The 20,772-nt window shown below is 41.3% G+C and overlaps 1 protein-coding gene across 1 annotated transcript in view; it reads left to right on the forward strand.

Moving 5' to 3' along the window:
• Positions 1 to 20,772, forward strand: part of MALRD1 (MAM and LDL receptor class A domain containing 1) — a 737,846-nt gene that overhangs the window by 681,572 nt on the left and 35,502 nt on the right. Inside the window, exons 37-38 of the mRNA XM_073629748.1 lie at positions 6,994 to 7,076; positions 8,490 to 8,571. Coding sequence (XP_073485849.1) covers positions 6,994 to 7,076; positions 8,490 to 8,571 — 165 coding nt within the window. The remainder of the gene's footprint in view (positions 1 to 6,993; positions 7,077 to 8,489; positions 8,572 to 20,772) is intronic.

Consider the following 20,772-nt stretch of genomic DNA (forward strand, 5'->3'; position numbering starts at 1 on the left):
ACCCCTGCAAGGGCTGCTGGATTTGTGGGTCTTCCTTCTTATGCACATCCAGGCAACAGGAATTTTCCAGCACTCGCACAGTAGTCAAGAACCAATCCAGGGTGTTTGGTTTGGTTTTTGGTTTATTAGGGGATCAACTTGGATAGGTAAGTGAAGGTATGGGTGGCCCAGAATTGTAACTTGAATGCAAACTGAGGACTTGATACTGTCTCTGGCTACTAACAGTCACTATGCTGTCCTCCTATTGGATAACCAGATCAGCTCAACTTGTGGCAAAAAGGCTCCAAACATTGGATGCAGGTGCTCTCACTCTGTAAAAAATGCTATTGCGCCTTAAAAATCCTTTCAAGACCATGTTAAAGTCTTAGGAGCAAAGCTAAATTTTAGACAACAAAATCATAATTAACAAGAACTCAACTACAGGTGAGTCTAATTATTCATTAAACAGGTGTCTAGCAGACAGTTGATTATAAAAGGGCGTTACTTAACAAAGAAAACCCTTTGTTATTTCATGCTGTCAGCAATGGAATCTCATGGAAGGCCTGAGAAAGAAAATAATTTCTTTACACAAGACAGGTGAAGGCTACAAGAAGATCAGCAAAGCTTTACTTATCAGTCAGAATACTGTAGCAAAGTGATACAAAAATTTAACAAAGCTGGAACTGCAACCATCTTACAGAGACATCCAGGCCGTCCACGGAAGTTAACACTTCGACAGGAGCGTTTCTGATGAGAAGGGTTGAAGAAAGTCACTATGCAAGTTCGCTGCAGTTAGCTCTTTTCCATGACACAATATGGTGTACACTGCAGAGGAATGGCATGCATGGGTGTCGCTACAAAGGAAGGCTCTCCTAAATCCCATGCGCAAAAAAGCCTGCCTAGAATTTGCCAGGGCCCATTCTGAAACAGAAGACTACTGGGACTCTGTACTCTGGAGTGATGAGACCAAGATAAATGTTTTTGGAACTGATAGCTTCAAAACTGTATGGGGTCGCAAAGGTAAGGAGTACAAAGAAAATTGCATGGTGCCTACAGTGAAACATGGTGGTGGCAGTTTAGTTCTGTGGGGCTGCATGAGTACTGCTGGTATCGGGGAACTGCATATCATTGATGGCATCATGAATTTACAGATGTACTGCTCTGTATTGAAAGAGAAGATGCTACCATCACTCTGTGCCCTTGGTCGTTGTACACTTTTCCAACATGACAGTGATCCAAAACACACATCTAAGGCCACTGTTGCATTTCTAAAGAAGAACAGGGTGAAAGTGATTCAGTGGCCAAGTATGTTTCTCTGAATCTGAACCCAATCGAACACCTATGGGGAATTCTGAAGAGACAAGTTGAGCATCAGTCTCCATCTAGCATCCAGGCTCTAAAAAAGGTCGCCAAATTCATTCCATGCCTAGAAGACTTGGTGCTGTCCTTACAAATCATGGAGGTCATACAAAATACTAGATGGAGTAGTTTTTGTTGTGGGGTGTATTCAATTTTGCATCAACTAATTTGAGTAAAACAAGATTTTGTAATCTGTTATATTATTAACCTTACTTTTATGCAATGAGCTAAAATGTTCTATAAAACTCAGTTTTGTCAACATTTTGGAAATTGTTCTTGTGCTCTTTAAGATATTGATTCAAATCTTACTTTTCAAAAAGGGTGTACTCATGTATGCTGAGCACTGTATATATACTGTATATATAATATAACAAGTTTAAAACCTTACAAGCTGAACTTAAAGCCAATCTACCAAAATTAAAACTTTTTGTTTTCCCTTTAAGCTAAATGTAATGCAAAGACCAGAACTCCCTGTTATTTTATTTTAAAAAATCTTGCAAACATTCCAGGAAATAGATTCTGCACCTGTAAATGTGTATTTATATTGTACAGTGCTAGAAATTATGACTAATGGGAGGAATTCTATACCATAGAGATTAATTTTTAGTGTTGTAACAGCTCTAGTGGGAGTGGGGAGTATAAATAAAGATTCATTGCCTAACACCCTCTGCAATTACACACGGTAATTAGTCTGTGCCTACTGATAGGGTGACTGTGCTCGGTCAGCACAAATGCAGACATTTCCAGCATCTCTGCATGCAAGTCATTTATCAAAATCCACTTCCATAACTCAGTGCAAGCCTCTATTGTAGTAAAACAAGTGAGAACATGATTTTTTTTATTGTTTCAGACAGTTGTACTCCTCTCAGGTACACAGACTGATCACAACAGCATTGTGACTTAGCATGTAGTGCATTTCTTCAATGTTAACTTGAAACTGGCCATATATGTTGTTTGTACATGTCTGGTTGGGTAATCTCTGTACAAGCTCCCGGTTTATTAAACCTGTGTCATATAAGGGCCTACTTAAGCAATCCATTAAGTATTGATTTATTTAAGTAGCCTATTGTACTGCTCAATTGATGGTATATCGACAGAACATTGTACAATTGGATTGCATGTGCCATCCAGACAAAATAACCGAAGGGAAGCTGAGCGGGACCGTCATCTCCATCCCTCTTCCTCCTGCACCCTTTTATTTACATATCCAACTACCTTACCTACTAGTGGCCCAACCCCGTATCCACCAACTCCTGCTCCCACAACCTTTTTTGCCAGCTCTAAGGAGGAGCAGGAGCCTGTATGTCCAGTAACATTATGTGCCTGCTGACATGCTTCTGGCTTATGTCTAGAGCTGTATGATTTCCAGAAATGTTTAAGGCATGGAAAAAAATAATTTTTCCCTTTTTTTCTGGAAAAAAATGACATTTTTGGAAAAACTGAAAAAGAATTCAGTGTGGAGTAGTTTTACAAATTCAGTTCAGTGTGGAGTAGTTTTACAAATTTAAAATAATTTTGTTACATTGGGAAGGTGAAATGCTTGAAATAAAAGTATAGCTTATTCAGTAAAAAAAACTAAACTTGCTTTTTAAAATATTTTTATTACAAATGGAATAACAAGGACTGAGCATTTCACCTATACATGAGAACAGGTAATCACCCCCTTTCCCTCATAATAATGTAAAAGCTTCCTGCCAATATGCATTTTCAGTTATTGACAATGCTGATCCGGAAGCATGTATTGCTCTATGAAGAGCTTGATTAATGTTCTCCTGATTTTCAGGTGTGATTTTCTCTATAAATGAAGGGATTGTGCATTTTTTGGAGGCTGTGGTTTGTAGCATGTCCTTACTTGAAGATGCTGCTAGTGAAGAAACACTTTGTGATGATCCAGAAGCAGCAGGAAAAGTTTTTATAGAATGAGAACTTTGGAGGGAAAAGCTACTTACACTTTCATTCTGTTCCTTATCATTTCATTCCATAAAGTATTTTAATGTCTTTAGGCACCTCTGGCATGCCGGGATGTGTTTTGTCATCCTTTCAGCCTTTGGAAAAGAATATTTCTTCTCACAATATTTGCAAATTCTAGATGTTGGTCTCATCATGTTACTGAAAGGAGAAAAATAAAAAACAATTTCATGCATGCACATATCTGGTGGACTTGTCCTGTTGTGCAGCAATTTTGGGCTGAGATTTTCCGTATGGCCTTTACCTTGATCAGCACCACACTGGCTTTAGACCCATGCCTCGCGTTGCTGAACCATAATACCCTGGATTTACTAGAGCCCAGTTCCGTCTTATATTGCAGGTCATGACGACAGCTAAACAAACCGTAGCATGAGCTTGGAAGTCCCCTAAACTCTGTATTGTTGAAACCAAGCATAGGATCACCCAGGCCACGATACAAAGTAAAATTGAAGCTACTATCCAAGATAAAATTCCTAAACATCTTAAAATCTGGAAACCCTGGGTGTATCACTTCTTACCACCTGGTTTCGATGAATCTCTCCTGGAACCCTGAGTCCTCATCTTTTGCAGTTGTTATACCTTGAGTACTGTGTTTGCTCTGAGCCATCGGCCTCTCTCTCGCTCTTCTATTCTTTATCTTCTTTTTCTTTCTTTCCTTCTTCTCAACCTTTTCTCACAACTCCTTATCTTACACCACTGGTAACATGATAATAAGGGATACTGTTTCTGTATACCCCTTGCTTACCAGTGTTGACGACTCTTGCAATTGTTTTGTTGTTGATTCTACTGCCATTTGTTTTTCTCTTTCAATAATTTTTATTGTAGAGTTTTAAACATCATGTATAAAAAACATATATGCATTATAAACATAAATATCAACAGGAGGATGCACCCTCTGAAGTGTTCAATCGCCTTCTTGTAATAATCAAAATGCATATATGGCAATAAAGTCAGACCTAACATACAGTCTCTATTCAATGTATCGATGGTATGTCTAGGGCTGCGAGGCCAGCTGTATCAGGAGCCCATTGCAAAGCTTTATGGAGAGGAAAAGTTATGAAGTAGTGTTCAGATAAACTGTATATCCACATATCTCAATTATATGGAAAAGGAGGGAAACGTTAATTGCCAAGAATTGTTTCAGTGCCTTATAACACAATACCTTAAAGAGCGATGGAAATTAAAGGGGCTACATGGTCTAGGGTCAGCATCCATTTAAGAATTATTTAAAAAGCAAAACACAAATAATAACGGAAAGAAAGAAGGAGGAGAAGGAAAAGGAAAGAAAGTGAGAGAAAAGGCCCGAGTTGGTCACCTCAGTCCGAGCCTGCATCCACATGACATTTCAATTTCTAGGAAGCTTGTAGGTACACAATCCTGGGGTTCCACACCTTGTCAAACCTAGCTTGTTTATCTTTACGGATACTGGTCAGTTTTTCATTAGCCATGATCCAAGACATTTTGTGTTTCACCAACGTGACATTGATCACATGCGATTTTCATGCCCTAGCTATAGTTGTTTTAGCCGCTAATAAAATAAAGAAAATTAGAGTTCGAAGATGTCTGGTGATCTCTTCCGACAGGTCTGCAAACAACGCAGTTTTGGCGCCGCTGGGTATGTTCTGACCCGTCACTGAGTGGATAAGATTGAACACCCTGATCCAGAAACGTCCGACCTTCGGACAGGACCACCAGACATGAAACATGTCACCCTCCTGCCTGCATCCCCTGAAGCAAAGGGGTGAGGTATCAGGGTATATTTTTGCCAGCCTTGTCGGAACGAGATACCAGCGCGATAGCACCTTGTAATTTGCCTTCGCCAGGGAAATGTTGTGTATACCCTTGTGCAACATAGTCAACCCTTTTTGTCCACACCTCCTCCTCAATTGTCTCCCCTAGATCCAATTCCCAGGCTGTTTGATAAGAGGGTCTATTGCCCTGACTATTTAATAGGGCATATAACCTTGTGCCTCCCTTCTCATGATGTATGTTGTATATCCAGTGTGAAAGCTTTGTACTGGTGAGTTTTTGATTTCTTCATCTGTATCTACGTTGTAAACCAGACTTTATATTGAAGTATTCTCTATGTTCTTCTTTATAACATCAATAAAAAATAAAAAAGATTGAACTGAAGAAAAAACAATTTACTGACAAGACTATAGAGAAACATTATGATGAGGCAGAGAACATTAATTGGAATCATTTAAAGGTTAAATAAGATAAACTAATTTGTCAGACCAATTAATCCTCCTACCTGTCTATTAAGGCCTGAGAGGACAGAAACTATCATCTACTGTATCCCAGCAATCACCTAACTGTAGCAGGTTCAAGATGGAGCCTACAAGTATACTAAACTGGAGCCTTTCCCCCACAGTGCCCTCTAGTGGCAGAAATGCAGATTTCTCTTGAGAACTGCATTGAGAAGTACAGTGTTACCTAAACAAGATTTCCTTGTCTTCAGCTAAGAGAACTTGTAATAATTTAGGACTTTACATGTTATATAGTTTGAATACAATGGCATAGATATATTACTTATCATTGTAAAAGAACATATTCCACACTTTCTTCCAATTTTTCCAGAAAATAAAACAAAAAATGGCTTTGAAAAACAAAAATGGTAAAAAAACCTTTCCAACTTTTCCAGGCCTTCCAATCTCTAGTTATGTCAGCAGATTACTGATTGTGTCTCTGTGGGCAAATTTCTGGTTATATCAGTTCGATACTGACTCCCTGCAGGCCTGCTTCTTGTTGCGTCCCTATGGTACAAACTGTGCCCCTGCAGGCACCTTTCTGGTTGTGTTAGTATTGTACAGAGGTTGTTGTGGACAAATTTCTGGTTCTTCCAGCATGGTACTGGCTCATGTCCACATGTCTGTGGACATGTTTCTGGTATGGTAGGTGTTTCTGTGAACAAATTTACTTATGAATGATAATTTATTGAGGAGTAACTTTTTATGTGTTTATTAGTTCTCTTATTTGGGCAATCCTGTTTTTCAATACAGAAAAGATTACGTTTAATCCACTAGATGCATGCTTATTTCTTTATTTTTAAGTGGAGGAAAGTATTTATCTATATGGCACATGTTGGGTGAGGGTAAAGGTAGCTGGCCTAGGGAAGACTTAAGTATAAATCTGGCCCTGCTTGAAGGTAATCAACACATCTGCTCGTAGAAAATACTCTGAAGGCCCTTTGAATAGGCTGTATACAGTAATGTCAAGAACTCCTTGGTTTAAAATAATATTCTGGTTTTTAATCAAATTAGAATTCTTCTCTAAAATCCTTCTCCCCATATAACATCTTCTACTTGACCTTTACAACTAATGTTGACAAATCTTTGGCTTGTGTCTTGTAAATGTAACCTTTGATAGGTCTCCTGGCACATCTCGATGGCCTTATCCATCACATGGCTGTTGCTGGAATAGAAGTAAAAGTCAGGTGCATCCCAAGGTAAATTAGTTTATTATTACATTTGGGATTGCCCACATGCTGAGTCAGCTCATCACAAGCGCAGATATTGAACAATCATCTAAACAAGAGCGACTATACATAAGCTGCTGATCATCATAAAGCATGTTTCTCCAAGGAGTTTATTGGCACAAGCAGCAAGCCGAGCCGTCCCACTGTAATCTGATTTCTTCTGCAGAGTTGAACAGTAGCTGAAGTTTGTCATATTCTTTGTTATACAGGTGTAGGAAAAACTGGACTGGAACCCGCTGCCAAATCCGTTCCCCTCAAATTACGCCTCCCGTAACAGAAGCTGATACCAGGGGTAAGACTTTAATTTTTTCAATAAGTGATTATATCAGTATAGAGAACAGACTTGAATATCTGTTTTTATGTTGGTATTGTGGTGGCAGGTTAAAGTCATTGTAAAATCTTGTTTTAAAAATTAAAAAAATAACAAACATGTTATACTTACCTCCTCTGTGCAGATGGTTTTGCACAGAGCAACCCAGATCCTCCTCTTCTCAGGTCCCTCTTCGCTGCCCCTGGCCTCTCCCTCCTGACGAGTGCCCCCACAGCCAGCAACTTTCTATGGGGCACCCCAACTGAGTCACAGCTTTGTGTGTCCATTTAGACACATAGCCCCGACCCGGCCCCGCCCCCTCTCTCCCCTTTGGCTAACTGACTTTGATTGACAGCCACAGAAGACAATGGTGCTGCTCCTTTAATACTGTGCCTTTGCCACACTTAGGTCCTGGGCTAAGTCCCATTATGGAAACCATCTGCTGGTATTTGTAATATGTCCCCATGTTTGCATTGTTTCCATCCTTAAAGAGGAGGTCTGCCCACTACTGCAAAAATTAAAAACCAGCAGCTACACATAAGGGCAGCTGCTGTCCTCAGAGAGCTAGCTCTGTACACAGAAATAGAAGTGGAGAACAAAGGAAGCGCCACCTAAGTGCAGTATTAGAAGCTGATTTTTAATGGCAAGGTATACATAAACACTCACAAGAAGTAAGGAAGATACAGGCTCATCTGTATAAGTAGTCCCAAGGGCTCCTCGAGTCCGGAAAGGGTTCCTGTTGCATGGTGGCAGTCTTTTCTCCTTTCCTGTGACAAGCTCCTCCGGATGTGATCCTGTGACCTGTGACGTCACTTCCGTGCGTTCTACGCTGGTTCTGGCTCCTCTCCTGTGGCCACAGGACCTGCTGCGGACCTGCCATTAACACACCACGCACCAGGAACCCTTTCCAGACTCGAGGAGCTCTCTGGACTACTTACAAATATGAGCCTGTATCTTCCTTACTTCTTGTGAGTGTTTATGTATATCTTGCCTTTAAAAATCAGTTTCTAATACTGCACTTAGGTGGCACTTCCTTTGTTCTCCCCTTCATAGCAACCAGGGAACCCTGTGCAGAAAGCTGTCCTATTCTGTCATATTCAAGACAGCTTCCCAGCACAAAATGCTCCACTCTGAACACTGGCGTCTCTCTGTACGCCAACTCTGAGTTGGTCTTAATTACCACCAGTGTGATTCTCAGATTCCAAAAGTGGCAGAAATAAGAACTACCTGAATCTGGTGCATCTTTCAGAAGACCTTGCAAAACTGTTGCAAGGCTTTCCTGAATTAAACTCTTCAGGCTTAGGGCTTAATTAGGCTGTTTTAAAATGGGCCATACCACCAAAAACTGTGTTATTGAATCCTCCCATCATGTCTTCTTCTTTTACTTCTGAACAGGTCTGTGGATTGGTGTTGGAATTGGACTGTGTTTTTTATTGCTTGAACTTGTCATCGCTTTTTTATGTCACTTCTACAAAAGGTAAGTGAAGCACTGTTTGCTAATTAAGTGATTTTATTGATGTAACTTCTATTAATAAAAAGCCGTATCTGAGCTCCAGGCAAGCACCTTTGCCTTCCATGACAGGTGCAACCTGGGACAATGGTTATAAGTCAGCTGCAATCAGGAATGGCACATTCTCGGTCTCCTTTTGCCTAGTTATCATTCTGACTGTAACAGTGCTGTTTTGTAGCATGTCACAATATGAGTATGAGAAGAAGCAATAAAGACTGATGATCTGTGAGAGACTAGCTACATAAATGCAGGGTTTTTTTTTAGCAGTACAGTAATGGGGTGGTAATGTACTGTATTCATTGGCAAGGGGTGCTAGGGTGGTCTATTGATGCTGGGGGATCTATTATTGCTGATTTGGTGTAGTGTAGGGTACCTACTGTTGCAGCGGAGGAGTCTATTTTGCTAGTTGGGTATCTATTGTTTCACTGGGGGTCTTATGTTGTTTAGGGGATTTATTGTTGCTGGGAGGTGAGGCTTTGTTCCTGGGGGGTGTCTAATGTTGCTGAGGGGAGCTATTGTTGTTGGGGAGGTTCTAATGTTGATGTGCGGGATCTATTGTCAATGGTGAGGATCTGTTGTTGCTGGGATGATCTATCATTGCTGGGGGATCTATTTTTGCTAGGAGAAGCTATTGTTGCTGGCTGAAGGAGATCTATTTTACTGCCTTCCTTGTTATCAATAACAAATTCCATACAGATTACCTAACACCACAAAACGATACTTGGTTCTGTACTCTCTAAAATCGGCAGTACTGGGAGATGGATAGGGATTGAGAAAAGGAATGGTGCTTAGAGGTATGTAGATGGTGGAGACAAGGGGTAACTCGGGGGGGGGGAGTACTTGCACCTATTCTCTAAAAAAAAAAGTGTAAAAAGAGGAAGCAAAACAGTGCTCTTGCGCACAAGTGTGTTGGCTAAAAAGTCCCAGAGGTTCGAGAAGGACTATGGATTTCGGCCTTGCTGCTCTCAGAGGATGGGATTGTCCTAGTATTAAACGAAAAAGAAAGAAGAGAGCGCACCAGCCTAGTGCATTATCCTTGACAGATTTATTTAATTAAAAGCAAAAATAAAAACTACTCACAAAGGTCGAAGACAAATTCGCATAACAATGGCGCAGAGGCAATTAATTCAGTGGTAGCAGTTTTCCAGGTTCCAGGAAGGAGGCATACGGATTACTGCTGGCTAACGCGTTTCGAAGGTAACCCTTCTTCATCAGAGCCTTCTCTGGCTCTGATGAAGAAGGGTTACCTTCGAAACGCGTTAGCCAGCAGTAATCCGTATGCCTCCTTCCTGGAACCTGGAAAACTGCTACCACTGAATTAATTGCCTCTGCGCCATTGTTATGCGAATTTGTCTTCGACCTTTGTGAGTAGTTTTTATTTTTGCTTTTAATTAAATAAATCTGTCAAGGATAATGCACTAGGCTGGTGCGCTCTCTTCTTTCTTTTTCGTCTTAAAAAAAAAGCCCTGTATAAAGGACATTGGAAGTGTGCTGCTACCTCGCCGGGGCCATTTGATGTATTGGGTTCTCTGTTATTCTGCCTTGACTCAACCTCAGCCACACTGACACACCAGGCTAAGCAAATGGATACTGCACTGCTGCTGGGAGCACAAATATAGATAGTGTGCACACAACTAAGGTTCCGTATCAAAAAGCAAACATCATGCTTGTTAGTGGTGAATGAACCCAATATATTGTCATGGGTTGCAGTAATTAGCAGTATGCACATAAATTAGTTTAGTAAAGGATTGGGTCAATCCCAGTTCACTGGACAATATGTTCACTAGGCTATAGCAGCATAAGATGGAGTTAAACCTGGTAATCCACAAAATCAGCAATAAGTAATGGCATTAGAAAATAGTAACAGCAAAGATAATCAATACTTTAAGAACCCTTCTGTGAACAGTAGCTATATCCACTTTAGAGTGAACGCTATATGATTGGCAGCAATGACATTTAGGAATCCTTAAATAAGTACCTCTTACTATGGACAATAGGCAAAGTTCTTGTGAAGCAGCAATCTTAGTGGGCAGTCTTTAGCCCTAATTCTTCAGCAGGTTTGCATTGGGGCCCAGTCTATATAATGGTGCATATGAGTACTGTCCCAGTAAAGCCTGCATGCAGTAAATAATGCTGCTAGTTAGATGGCCAAGCCCTATGGGCCCAGTATCTGCCAGGAGCAACAGGTTGGAACAACTCTGATTTTTGTGAAAATACAGCTCTCTCTCTCCTTATACCCAGCTTGCATTGGGAATTGTAGTCCAATAGTCCATTAACTGCCAAAGTAAAAGTTTCTTTCCCCCGAACTTCATCTCCCATCATTCAATGATGCCAACAATGAAGTCTCTTGAGCTCCTTCGGCTCCCCAGGTGGAAAGAGGTGCGCCAGTGTTAACCCATTCAGCTGAAGTCCACTGGGAGTACAGAGAGCACCGCAACGGAATGTCTTAAGTCTCTAGCCAAGCACCTGGCTACACACAGGTTCTGGAATTGCCAAAATTGTGTGACATCTAGGGAAAGGATTGGCGTACAGCAGTGGTTCTCAACCCTGTCCTCAAGTACTCCCAACAGGCCTTGTTTTGGGAATTTCTCTTAGATAAAATAGCTGTCCAAATTACCAAGCCATTGACTCTGATTTAAAGAACCTGTGCAAGATAAAGGAAAACCTGCAAACATGGCCTGTTGGGTGTACTTGAGGACAGGGCTGAAAACCACTGGCGTACAGGATGTGTCTGAGCAAAGATGGCAACAGACACCTGCAGAGAGAGAGGACAATGAAAGCATTGTCAGAGGAAGTACTGTGGACCTTATGAAAGCTAATAAAAAAACCTGCTAATGTGATACTCATTACTGGCATGCATATAACAGGTAAAAAATGTATTCCCTTTAACAACTCATTTATAGCCATAATCTTATAGCCATAATCTATGAGAGCCTAAATAAGGAACACATGTTCTCTCTGTCTACTCTCTCTGCTTCACCTTCAACAACAGCCACTAGTTTTTCCCAACTCCCATATTGATATACTGCATATCTAAACAGGGACAACTGTAATAGAAATTAGCCCAATAAGGGGAGCTACAGAAGGGTCAAATGGACTGGTGGGTTAAAAGAATGTGGGCTCAAATGTGGGAGGCTCCATCAAGTAATACATGAATTGTTCAATTATGCTGATCCTTAGAATTCTTTCTAATGTGTTTTTCTTTTTTGCATATACTGTAAGTATATCCATCTTTTTTTATACAGGTAAGTCAACATAGATGTTAGGAGGGGGAGGGAGCATTTTTAAGACTAGTTAGATTAAAGTAGACTTCGAGCCTAAACCTAACACGGTGGCTGGACAAGGTTGTACACATGGTATAAAAATTATACCCCTTTTCACTTTCGGTGGGCAGTACCACCACCAAGCATGACCCATTCAAATGAATGAGGTCCCTGCTACAACTGCATGCAGTGCACATGGTTGCAGCTCAGTGGCCTGGGCTTTACAGGGTAAAAACAGGCGGTTAGGAAGTGACATAGAGGTGGAGGAGACTTACTAAAACTTGTGCACACAGAGTCTGGTGCAGCTATGCATGGTAGCCAATCAGCTTCTAACTTTAGCTTGTTCTTTTTTCTCAAACAATAAGTATTTATTGAGCATAGAAAGAAATTGTACATACATGGTCCAGAGCAAAGCAAGTACACTAGATTTGTAGATTTCAACATATAAAAATTCAGTATAGTATACAAAACATTCTGCAGACTGACAACCCGCCTGCCCATGCAAACAAATAAAACTTTATCCATCAGCATAAAGTACAACCATACAATCAATCGTCGAGGTATTCAGAGAGGCAGGGTAAAAATGTGAACAAACACTAGAACAGTCGGTCATATACCAGATCTACTGGGGCTAGACCAGGGATAACTAACCATGGGGCCCTCAATTTATCGAATTTACCGGTTTTGCCCTTGTGTTGATAAATGAGCTTCTCTAATCGAATAGTGTCACCCATTTGGGTAATCCATTCCTGCAGCGTGGGGGGGCTCCGTGGATTTTCAGTATCTCAGAATCATTTTTCGGGCCTGGAAGAGAGCTCAAGCTGTAGCCTGTTTAGGGATATCCTCTATCGGGAGTATGTCTAGAATACCCAGCAGGTAGTGTTTAGGGTCAGCAGGAATCGTAATCTGGAAGACCCTATTAAGAGTGTCTAAGACCTTTTTCCAATATAGATGGAGCTTTGGGCATCTCCATAAGAGGGCTATCAAATCCCTGTGATCTCTACTGCATCTGGTAAAGGTGGAATCAGAGATCACAACTTTAGCTTGTTCAGTTAAGCTTTGACAATAAAACTTTGAAGCTGATTGGTTATTATGCACAGCTGCACCAGATTTTGCACGCTCCAAGTTTTATCAGATCTCCCCTACTGGCTTCCAGCTGCCTGCCAAATGCAACCCAATCCCTCGTATTTCCCCTTTAACCCTACTGCCAGACACGGGCTCTTGAGGGGCTTACGGCAAGCATTGACCTAACTATAAATGCCTGAAAGGAAACTAATACAGTTAACATTTTTTTTATGATTCCCTTTATACTTTGTACTAGGAAATAGCAGAACTAATGGGGATCGTTGTGGGCGTGTGTGACATAAACACTTTAATTTTCATGCACAAGGCTTATTGGTGTTCGTTGTTATAAGCATTTATACCCGAAATATCATGTGATAATTACCAAACATTCCAATTACGCTTTCCCTTAGATTCTGATATTAACATTGTAACGATTGGTGATCTTGTCAAAGTAGTTTTAGCCAAGCCAAGTCCCACAGGAACTATCTTCTAAAAGAGTTCAGCATTTGTTTGCTGCAATGGATTCTTTTACTCCAGACACAAAATGTTCTTTATAATGTTCTTTATAAGAACATATAAAAATCAATACTTCACCACTTTCCAAGTTAACCTGCCTGTGCCCCTTAAAACAGGGCACGAGTGTGCAACTCAACTCTGACGTGCGCCTCTGTTGCTGCAAAGTTACAAAATACTGCAGCAATGATGTCTGTTTTTAAACAAATATATATGGGATATATATTTTATGGGTCAGGTTATAAAATCACAGTAAATACCCAATTCTCATATCGATCTTCCTACCTACATTTTACTTTCTTATCCCATAGTTTAACCACTTAAAGACTAAACCTTTTTTCTGACATTTGTTATTTACAAGTAAAAATCTTTTTTTTTTTTGCTAGAAAATTACTTAGAACCCCCAAACATTATATATATATATTTTTTTAGCAGAGACCGTAGAAAATAAAATGGCGGTCATTGCAATATTTAATGTCACACTGTATTTGCGCAGCGGTCTTTAAAACACAATTTTTTTGGAAAAAATACAGTTAATGAATAAAAAAAAAGTAAAGTTAGCCCAATTTTTTCTGTATAACGGCGACAAACTAAGGTACTTAGAAATCTCCATAGGCGACGCTTCAAAAATGTTTACAGGTTACCTGTTTAGAGTTACAGAGGAGGTCCTGCACTAGAATTATTGTTCTTGCTCTAACTATCACAGCGATACCTTACATATGGGGTTTGAACACCGTTTACATATGTGGGCGCGACTCGTGTATGCTTTCACTTTTGCATGCGAGTACGGAGGGATAGGGTGTATTACATTTTTTTTTCTTATTTATGTTACTTTTTATTTTTACTCAGTTTTTTTAATTATTATTTGTTTCACTTATATTCCTATTACAAGGATGTAATAGAAATAAGAATCATAGGTCCTCTTTATTGAGAGATCTGGGGTCAAAAAGACCCCAGATCTCTAATTTACCCTTAAAAGCAAAAGAAAAAAAAATGTTGACACTGTCTTTAAGCCTCAGAACCTGAAGTGACGTCGGAGGGCATAGAGCTGAGTCCGAATACTCAAGCAGTGACTGCATCTGATAGGATGCTGCCGCAGTGACTGCATCTGATAGGATGCTGCCACAGTTCCTCTGACAATTTTCCACCTGCCAATTCAACAGGCTCAGTGTGTCACAGGGGACTTTGCTAAAATAAAAATAAAAATGCAAAAGTTCGGGTCTGGTATGAATTCTAAGGGGGAAAACCACGTAAAAATCCACACCAGACCCTTATCCGAGCATGCAGACTCTCCTGAACCTGATCAGGAAATAGCTTGCCAAGGGAGACCACTTCTCTCTTGGGGAGCAAAAGCCGCCACTATAGATAAAGTTCAGCTCCTGATGAATGAGCTAAAAGTGCAGCATTCTGACAAGTGCCCAAGCAAGGAAAATTCCAGGAGCTCTTCTCTAATACCAATGGTATTGGTGTGGATGGGCCCTGGTATGTGCAGCTAACTACAAGGTAACTTGTTTAATCTACATTTGAAAAAGCGTTGATACTAGGGTTTCCAGCTCATCCCTTTAAAACCGAACACAGGTTCTGTGGGTAATTAAGGTGGTAATTAAACCCACTTGGTTCCTTATCTGCATTAAATTAGCCTTGGAACCCTGTGTAATTCATATGTGTTTGGGCTTAAATGGATGAGGTGGAAACCCTAGTTGATACTGTAATGTGCACTTTCAGTGATCTGTGCTGAATATACTGAAGTTCTTCTACACAGATGATGACCTCCACTAAGGCCTCGTGTACACAGGACATTTTGGAAACCCTCCTAGAAGCATTCCTCCTGGCAGCAGCGATTTGGCAAATAAAGTGACCGAGGCTTGTGAAAGTGTGTAACACGTTTAGCCTCGTTTACCCATGCCAAGCATTTGGGCATTAATTAATTTCATTGGCCAGAACAAATAATTTTTCTAGTCATTGAAATTAACGCTCAAGCTCTAAACACGCCTAACATATTATTGCTCATTTAGATGCGCTGCCACTAAACCCTGCTAGGAACCTATGTGTGCATGAACACATAGGCTAACATTCAGGGGATGCTCCTAGGAGCAGCTGTAAAATCGTTCCGGTGTGCATGTGGCCTAAAACTAATAGCCAGTCCTAGAAAGCTACAGTCGGCTTTCTAGGACTGGCCTACTAGCAGGGGAGAACTTTATATTGTCCTGAATGGGTCCCAAATAATTACCTAGTTTAATTATGTAATGGCTTCCTTAGAAATGATAGTAAACACTTGACCATCACACCCACCAAACAGCTAAAAGTATTTGGATATCCCTCCATGTGGCTCTGTTCAGCTGTTTCCAGTGAAGGATGCTGGTAATATTACAGAATACAAAAAAACATTTTAAACAATTGTGCACTTCCAAACTTTTGGCAACGATCTGGGGAAGATCGTTTTCTATTCTAGCATGACTGTGTCCCTGTTCACAAGGCCACCTCCAGAAAGCCATGGTGTGAAGGAAGTTAAATGGCCTGCACAGTTTGTGCAGCGCTTTACAACATGGGGGCAGACTGTACAATTACAATACTATTCAATACAGGAGGGATCAGAGGGCCCTGCTCGTTAGAGCTTACAATCTAGAAGGGAGGGTCAAAAAGGTAATAGCTGTGGGGGATGATCAGATATAGAAAATGAAAATACAGTTGTTAGGTGTGGGTAAGATAGGCTTCTCTGAAGGGGAGGGTTTTCAGGAATCGTCTTAAAGCTAATAGAGTAGAAGATAATCGGACAGATTGAAATAAGGAGTTCCATAGAATTGGAGAGGCTCTGGAAACGTTCTGGGGCGAGCATGGGAGGAGGTAATGAGGGAGTTAGAGAGCAGGAGGTCTTGAGAAGAACGAAGAGAACAATTAGGTTGGTATTTTGAGACTAGATCAGTGATGTAGTTGGGGGCAGAGTGGTGGCTTTGTAAGTAGTTGTTAGTATTTTAAATTTAATTTGTTGGGTGAGCGGAAGCCAGTGGAGGGATTGGCAGAGAGGAGTAGCAGACACAGAGAGATTGGTAAGGTGAATGAGTCTGGCAGCAGCATTCATGATAGATTGAAGGGGGGATAGACTATGTAGAGGTAAGCCAATGAGGAGGGAGTTACAGTAGTTGAGGTGAGAAATGACTAGAGAGTGAATTAAGAGCTTTGTTGTGTCATTGGTTAGATAGGGGCGTATTTTGGAGATGTTGCGGAGGTTGAGACGGTAAAATTTGGACAGTGATTTGACGTGGGGCTTAAAGGAGAGTTCAGAGTCCAGGACTACACTTAGGACCTTGGGTAAGATTTGGACAGTGATTTGACGTGGGGCTTAAAGGAGAGTTCAGAGTCCAGGACTACACTTAGGACCTTGGTGTGCGGGGATGGGCTTATAGTTACATACATAGCTACATAGTAGGTCCATCAAGTCCAACCTATGTGTGTGATTATAGGTCAGTATTACATTGTATATCTCTGTATGTTGCGGTCGTTCAGGTGCTTATCTAATAGTTTTTTGAAACCATGGATGTCCCTTGCTGAAACCACCGCCTGAACCCTCTATGCAGTTTAAGGTTAAACTCCTTTTCTTCTAATTTTAGAGAGTGGCCACATGTCTTATAAAACTCCCTTCCGTGAAAAAGTTTTATCCCCATTGTGGGGTCACCAGTATGGTATTTGTAAATTAAAATCATCTCCCCTCTCAAGCGTCTCTTCTCCAGAGAGAATAAGTTCAGTGCTCGCAAACTTTCTTCATAACCAATATCCTCCAGACCCTTTATTAGCTTTGTTGCCCTATTTTGAGCTTGCTCTATTTCCAGTACATCCTTCCTGAGGACTGGTGCTCAGAACTGGACAGCATACTCCAGGTGAGGCCGGACCAGAGTTTTGTAGGGTGGGATAATTGTCGCTTAATCCCCTTTTTATTGCATGCCAATATTCTGTTTGCTTTGTTAGCAGCAGCTTGGCATTGCATGCTATTGCTAAGCCTATCATCTACTAGGACCCCCAGGTACTTTTCCATCCTAGATTCCCCCAGAGGTTCACCCCTTAGTGAGTAGATTGCATTCATATTTTTGCCACCCAAATACATTATTTTACATTTTTCTACATTAAATCTCATTTGCCATGTAGTTGCCCACCCTATTAATTTGTTCAGATCTTCTTGCAAGGTTTCCACATCCTGTGGAGAAGTTACTGCCCTGCTTAGCTTAGTGTCATCCGCAAATACAGAGATTGAACTGTTTACTCCATCCTCCATGTCGTTTATGTACAAATTAAACAGGATTGGTCCCAGCACAGAACCCTGGGGGACCCCACTTCCCACCCCTGACCATTCTGAGTATTTCCCATTTATCACCACCCTCTGCACTCGCCCTTGTAGCCAGGTTTCAATCCATGTACTCACCCTAAGGCCCATGCCAACGGACCTTACTTTGTACAGTAAACCTTTATGGGGAACTGTCTAAAATGCTTTTGCAAAACCAGATACACCAAGTCTACGGGACTTCCTTCCCTTTATGCAGATGGCAGCTCACCTCCTCATAGGCTAATAGATTGGTTTGGCAAGAACTAGTCTTCATGAATCCATGCTGGTTACTGCTAATGATACCATTTTCATTACTAAAATCTTGTATATAGTCCCTTATCATTCCCTCCAAGAGCTTGCATACTATTGATGTTAGGCTAACTGGACTGTAATTCCCAGGGATGTATTTTGGCCCTTTTTAAATTTTGGTGCTACATTGGCTTTTCTTCAATCAGCTGGTACCATTCCAGTCAGTAAACTGTCAGTAAAAATTAAGAACAATGGTCTGGCAATTACTTGACTGAGTTCCCTAAGTACCCTCGGGTGCAAGCCATCTGGTCCTGGTGATTTATTGATGTTAAGTTTCCCAAGTCTATTTCTAATTCTGTCCTCTGTTACCCATGAGGGTGCTTCCTGTGATGTGTCATGAGAACAAACACTGCAGACTGTGGAGAAGAATAAATTCAATACCTTCGCCATCTTACCATCCTTTGTAACCAGATGTCCTTCCCCATTCTTTATGGGGCGAACATGGTCTGTCCTCCCTTTTATACTGTTTAATTACTTTTTTTTTAATTTTTGGGGATTTTTTTTTGCTCTCCTCCGCTATATGTCTTTCGTGTTCTATCTTAGCTTCTAATTGCACCCTTACATATCTTGTTGCATTCTTTGTAAAGTCTGAATGCTGATGATGATCCCCAGCCTTGTATTTTTTGAAGGCCTTCTCCTTTGCTTTTATATGCATTTTTACATTAGAGTTAAGCCATCCAGGACTTTTGTTCGCTATTTTAAATTTATTTCCCAATGGGATGCACTGGCTAATGCCCTTATTTAATATGCTCTTAAAGCAAACCCATCTCTCCTCCGTGTTCTTTGTTTCTAAGATTTTATCCCAATTTATATCTTCTAGCAAGGTTCGTAGTTTAGGGAAGTTGGCTCTTTTGAAATTCAGTGTCTTTGTGTTCCCCTTGTGTTTTCTATTAGTGTGATTTATACTGAAGTGATCGCTGTTTCCTAAATTGCCCCGTATTTCCACATCCATGATCAGGTCTGTATTGTTGGTAATCAGTAGATCTAGTAACGCCTTGTTTCTAGTTGGTGCGTCTACCATCTGACCCATGAAATTGTCCTGCAAGACATTTAGGAACTGGCGAGCCTTAGATAAATGCATGGTTTCCTCCGCCCAGTCTATGTCTGGATAATTAAAATCCCCTATTATGATATTACTTTTCATCCTTGTCGCTTATCCAAATTGTGATAGGAGGTCCCTCTCCCCATCCTCCCTCAGATTAGGAGGCCTATAGCATACGCCCAGTATTATTTTCCCTATCGCTTCATCCCTTTGGTGCTCTAGCCATAAGGATTCCACCTCCTCCCTAGCTCCCTTATTGATGTCATCTCTCACATTCACTTGTATATTATTCTTGATATATATAGGCATACCTCTTTTTACCCTCTCTATCCCTCAAGGGCATACCCTTGAATGATTGCCAGCCAACCATGAGAGCTGTTGAACCAGATCTCTGAAATTCCCACAAAATCAAAATCCTCCTCGTTCAACAGTATCTCTAGTTCACCCATCTTGTCCGCCAAGCTCCTGGCATTGGTGAACATGCCACGTGTAGGTCACACACTGTCCTCTTATTGGGTGTTCTGATTTTGCAAATAGGACTTGTTACTATACTTACCTTGGGTTTATGTGCTTTAGTCACTACAGTTGCCCACAATACTACCCTCTGGAATATGTTAATAGCTGACTATCTCTACCTCTGGACCCTCCCCCCATCACCTAGTTTAAAAACCCCTCTAACTTTTTGCCCATATTTACTCCCAGCAGATCTGCACCCTCCTCACTTAGGTGTACTCCGTCCCTTCTATAGAACTGGTGACCGACTGAGAAGTCAGCCCAGTTCTCCAGGAACCCAAACCCCTCCTTACTACACCAGATCCTCAGCCACTAGTTTACTTCCCTAATCTCCCTCTGCCTTTCTGGTGTGGCTTGATTTACTGGTAGTATTCCTGAGAATACTACCTTGGAGGTCCTATTCCTCAATTTAGCTCCTAAGTCCCTAAAATCATTCTTCAGGACACTCCATCTGCCTCTGACTTTGTCATTGGTGCCAACGTGCACCATGACAGCCGGGTCTTCCCCAGCCCCACCCAGTAATCTGTCCACCAGATCCATGGTGTGCCGAACCGGCGCGCCCGGTAGACAGCATATGGTTCGGAGCTTCAGGTCTTTGTGACAGATTGCCCTCTCTGTCCTTCTAAGAATTGAGTCCCCTATCATCAGAATCTGTCTATCCTTTCCTTTCGCTTCCTCCCCACTCTCACTGGAGGAGTTCTTCCCCTGTCAGCTAGGAGAGTCCCTCAGCTCCAGCAGTGCTGGTCCCTAACCGGTTTCACCAATGTCACTCAATGGAGCGTACTTATTGGGATGCTCCAGCCCAGGATTGGCCTCCCTGGCACTTCCCCCTCTATCCTTCCTGACTGTCACCCATCTGCTCGTTTGTAGTGCCTGCACCTCTTTGTCTTCACCTGCCTCTGTGCTGGCCCCTGCCGGCACCTGCTGGATATGTTCCCGGCTCTCCTTTAGTATGGAGGGTCTTCTCAGTGCTGACAGTTGCTTCCCTAGATTTAGAACCTGGGCTTCCAGGGAAACAACGTGCTTACATTTTGCACAGCAGTATTCGATTATACCTTGTCCAAATTACCTAACAACTAGCTTCCTGACACTAATACTCAACAATACAATACACAGGTACTCAACAAGACAATACACAGGTACTTGCT

The sequence above is a fragment of the Aquarana catesbeiana genome, linkage group LG05 (genome assembly GCF_042186555.1).
Source record: "Aquarana catesbeiana isolate 2022-GZ linkage group LG05, ASM4218655v1, whole genome shotgun sequence".
Lineage (NCBI taxonomy): Eukaryota > Metazoa > Chordata > Amphibia > Anura > Ranidae > Aquarana > Aquarana catesbeiana.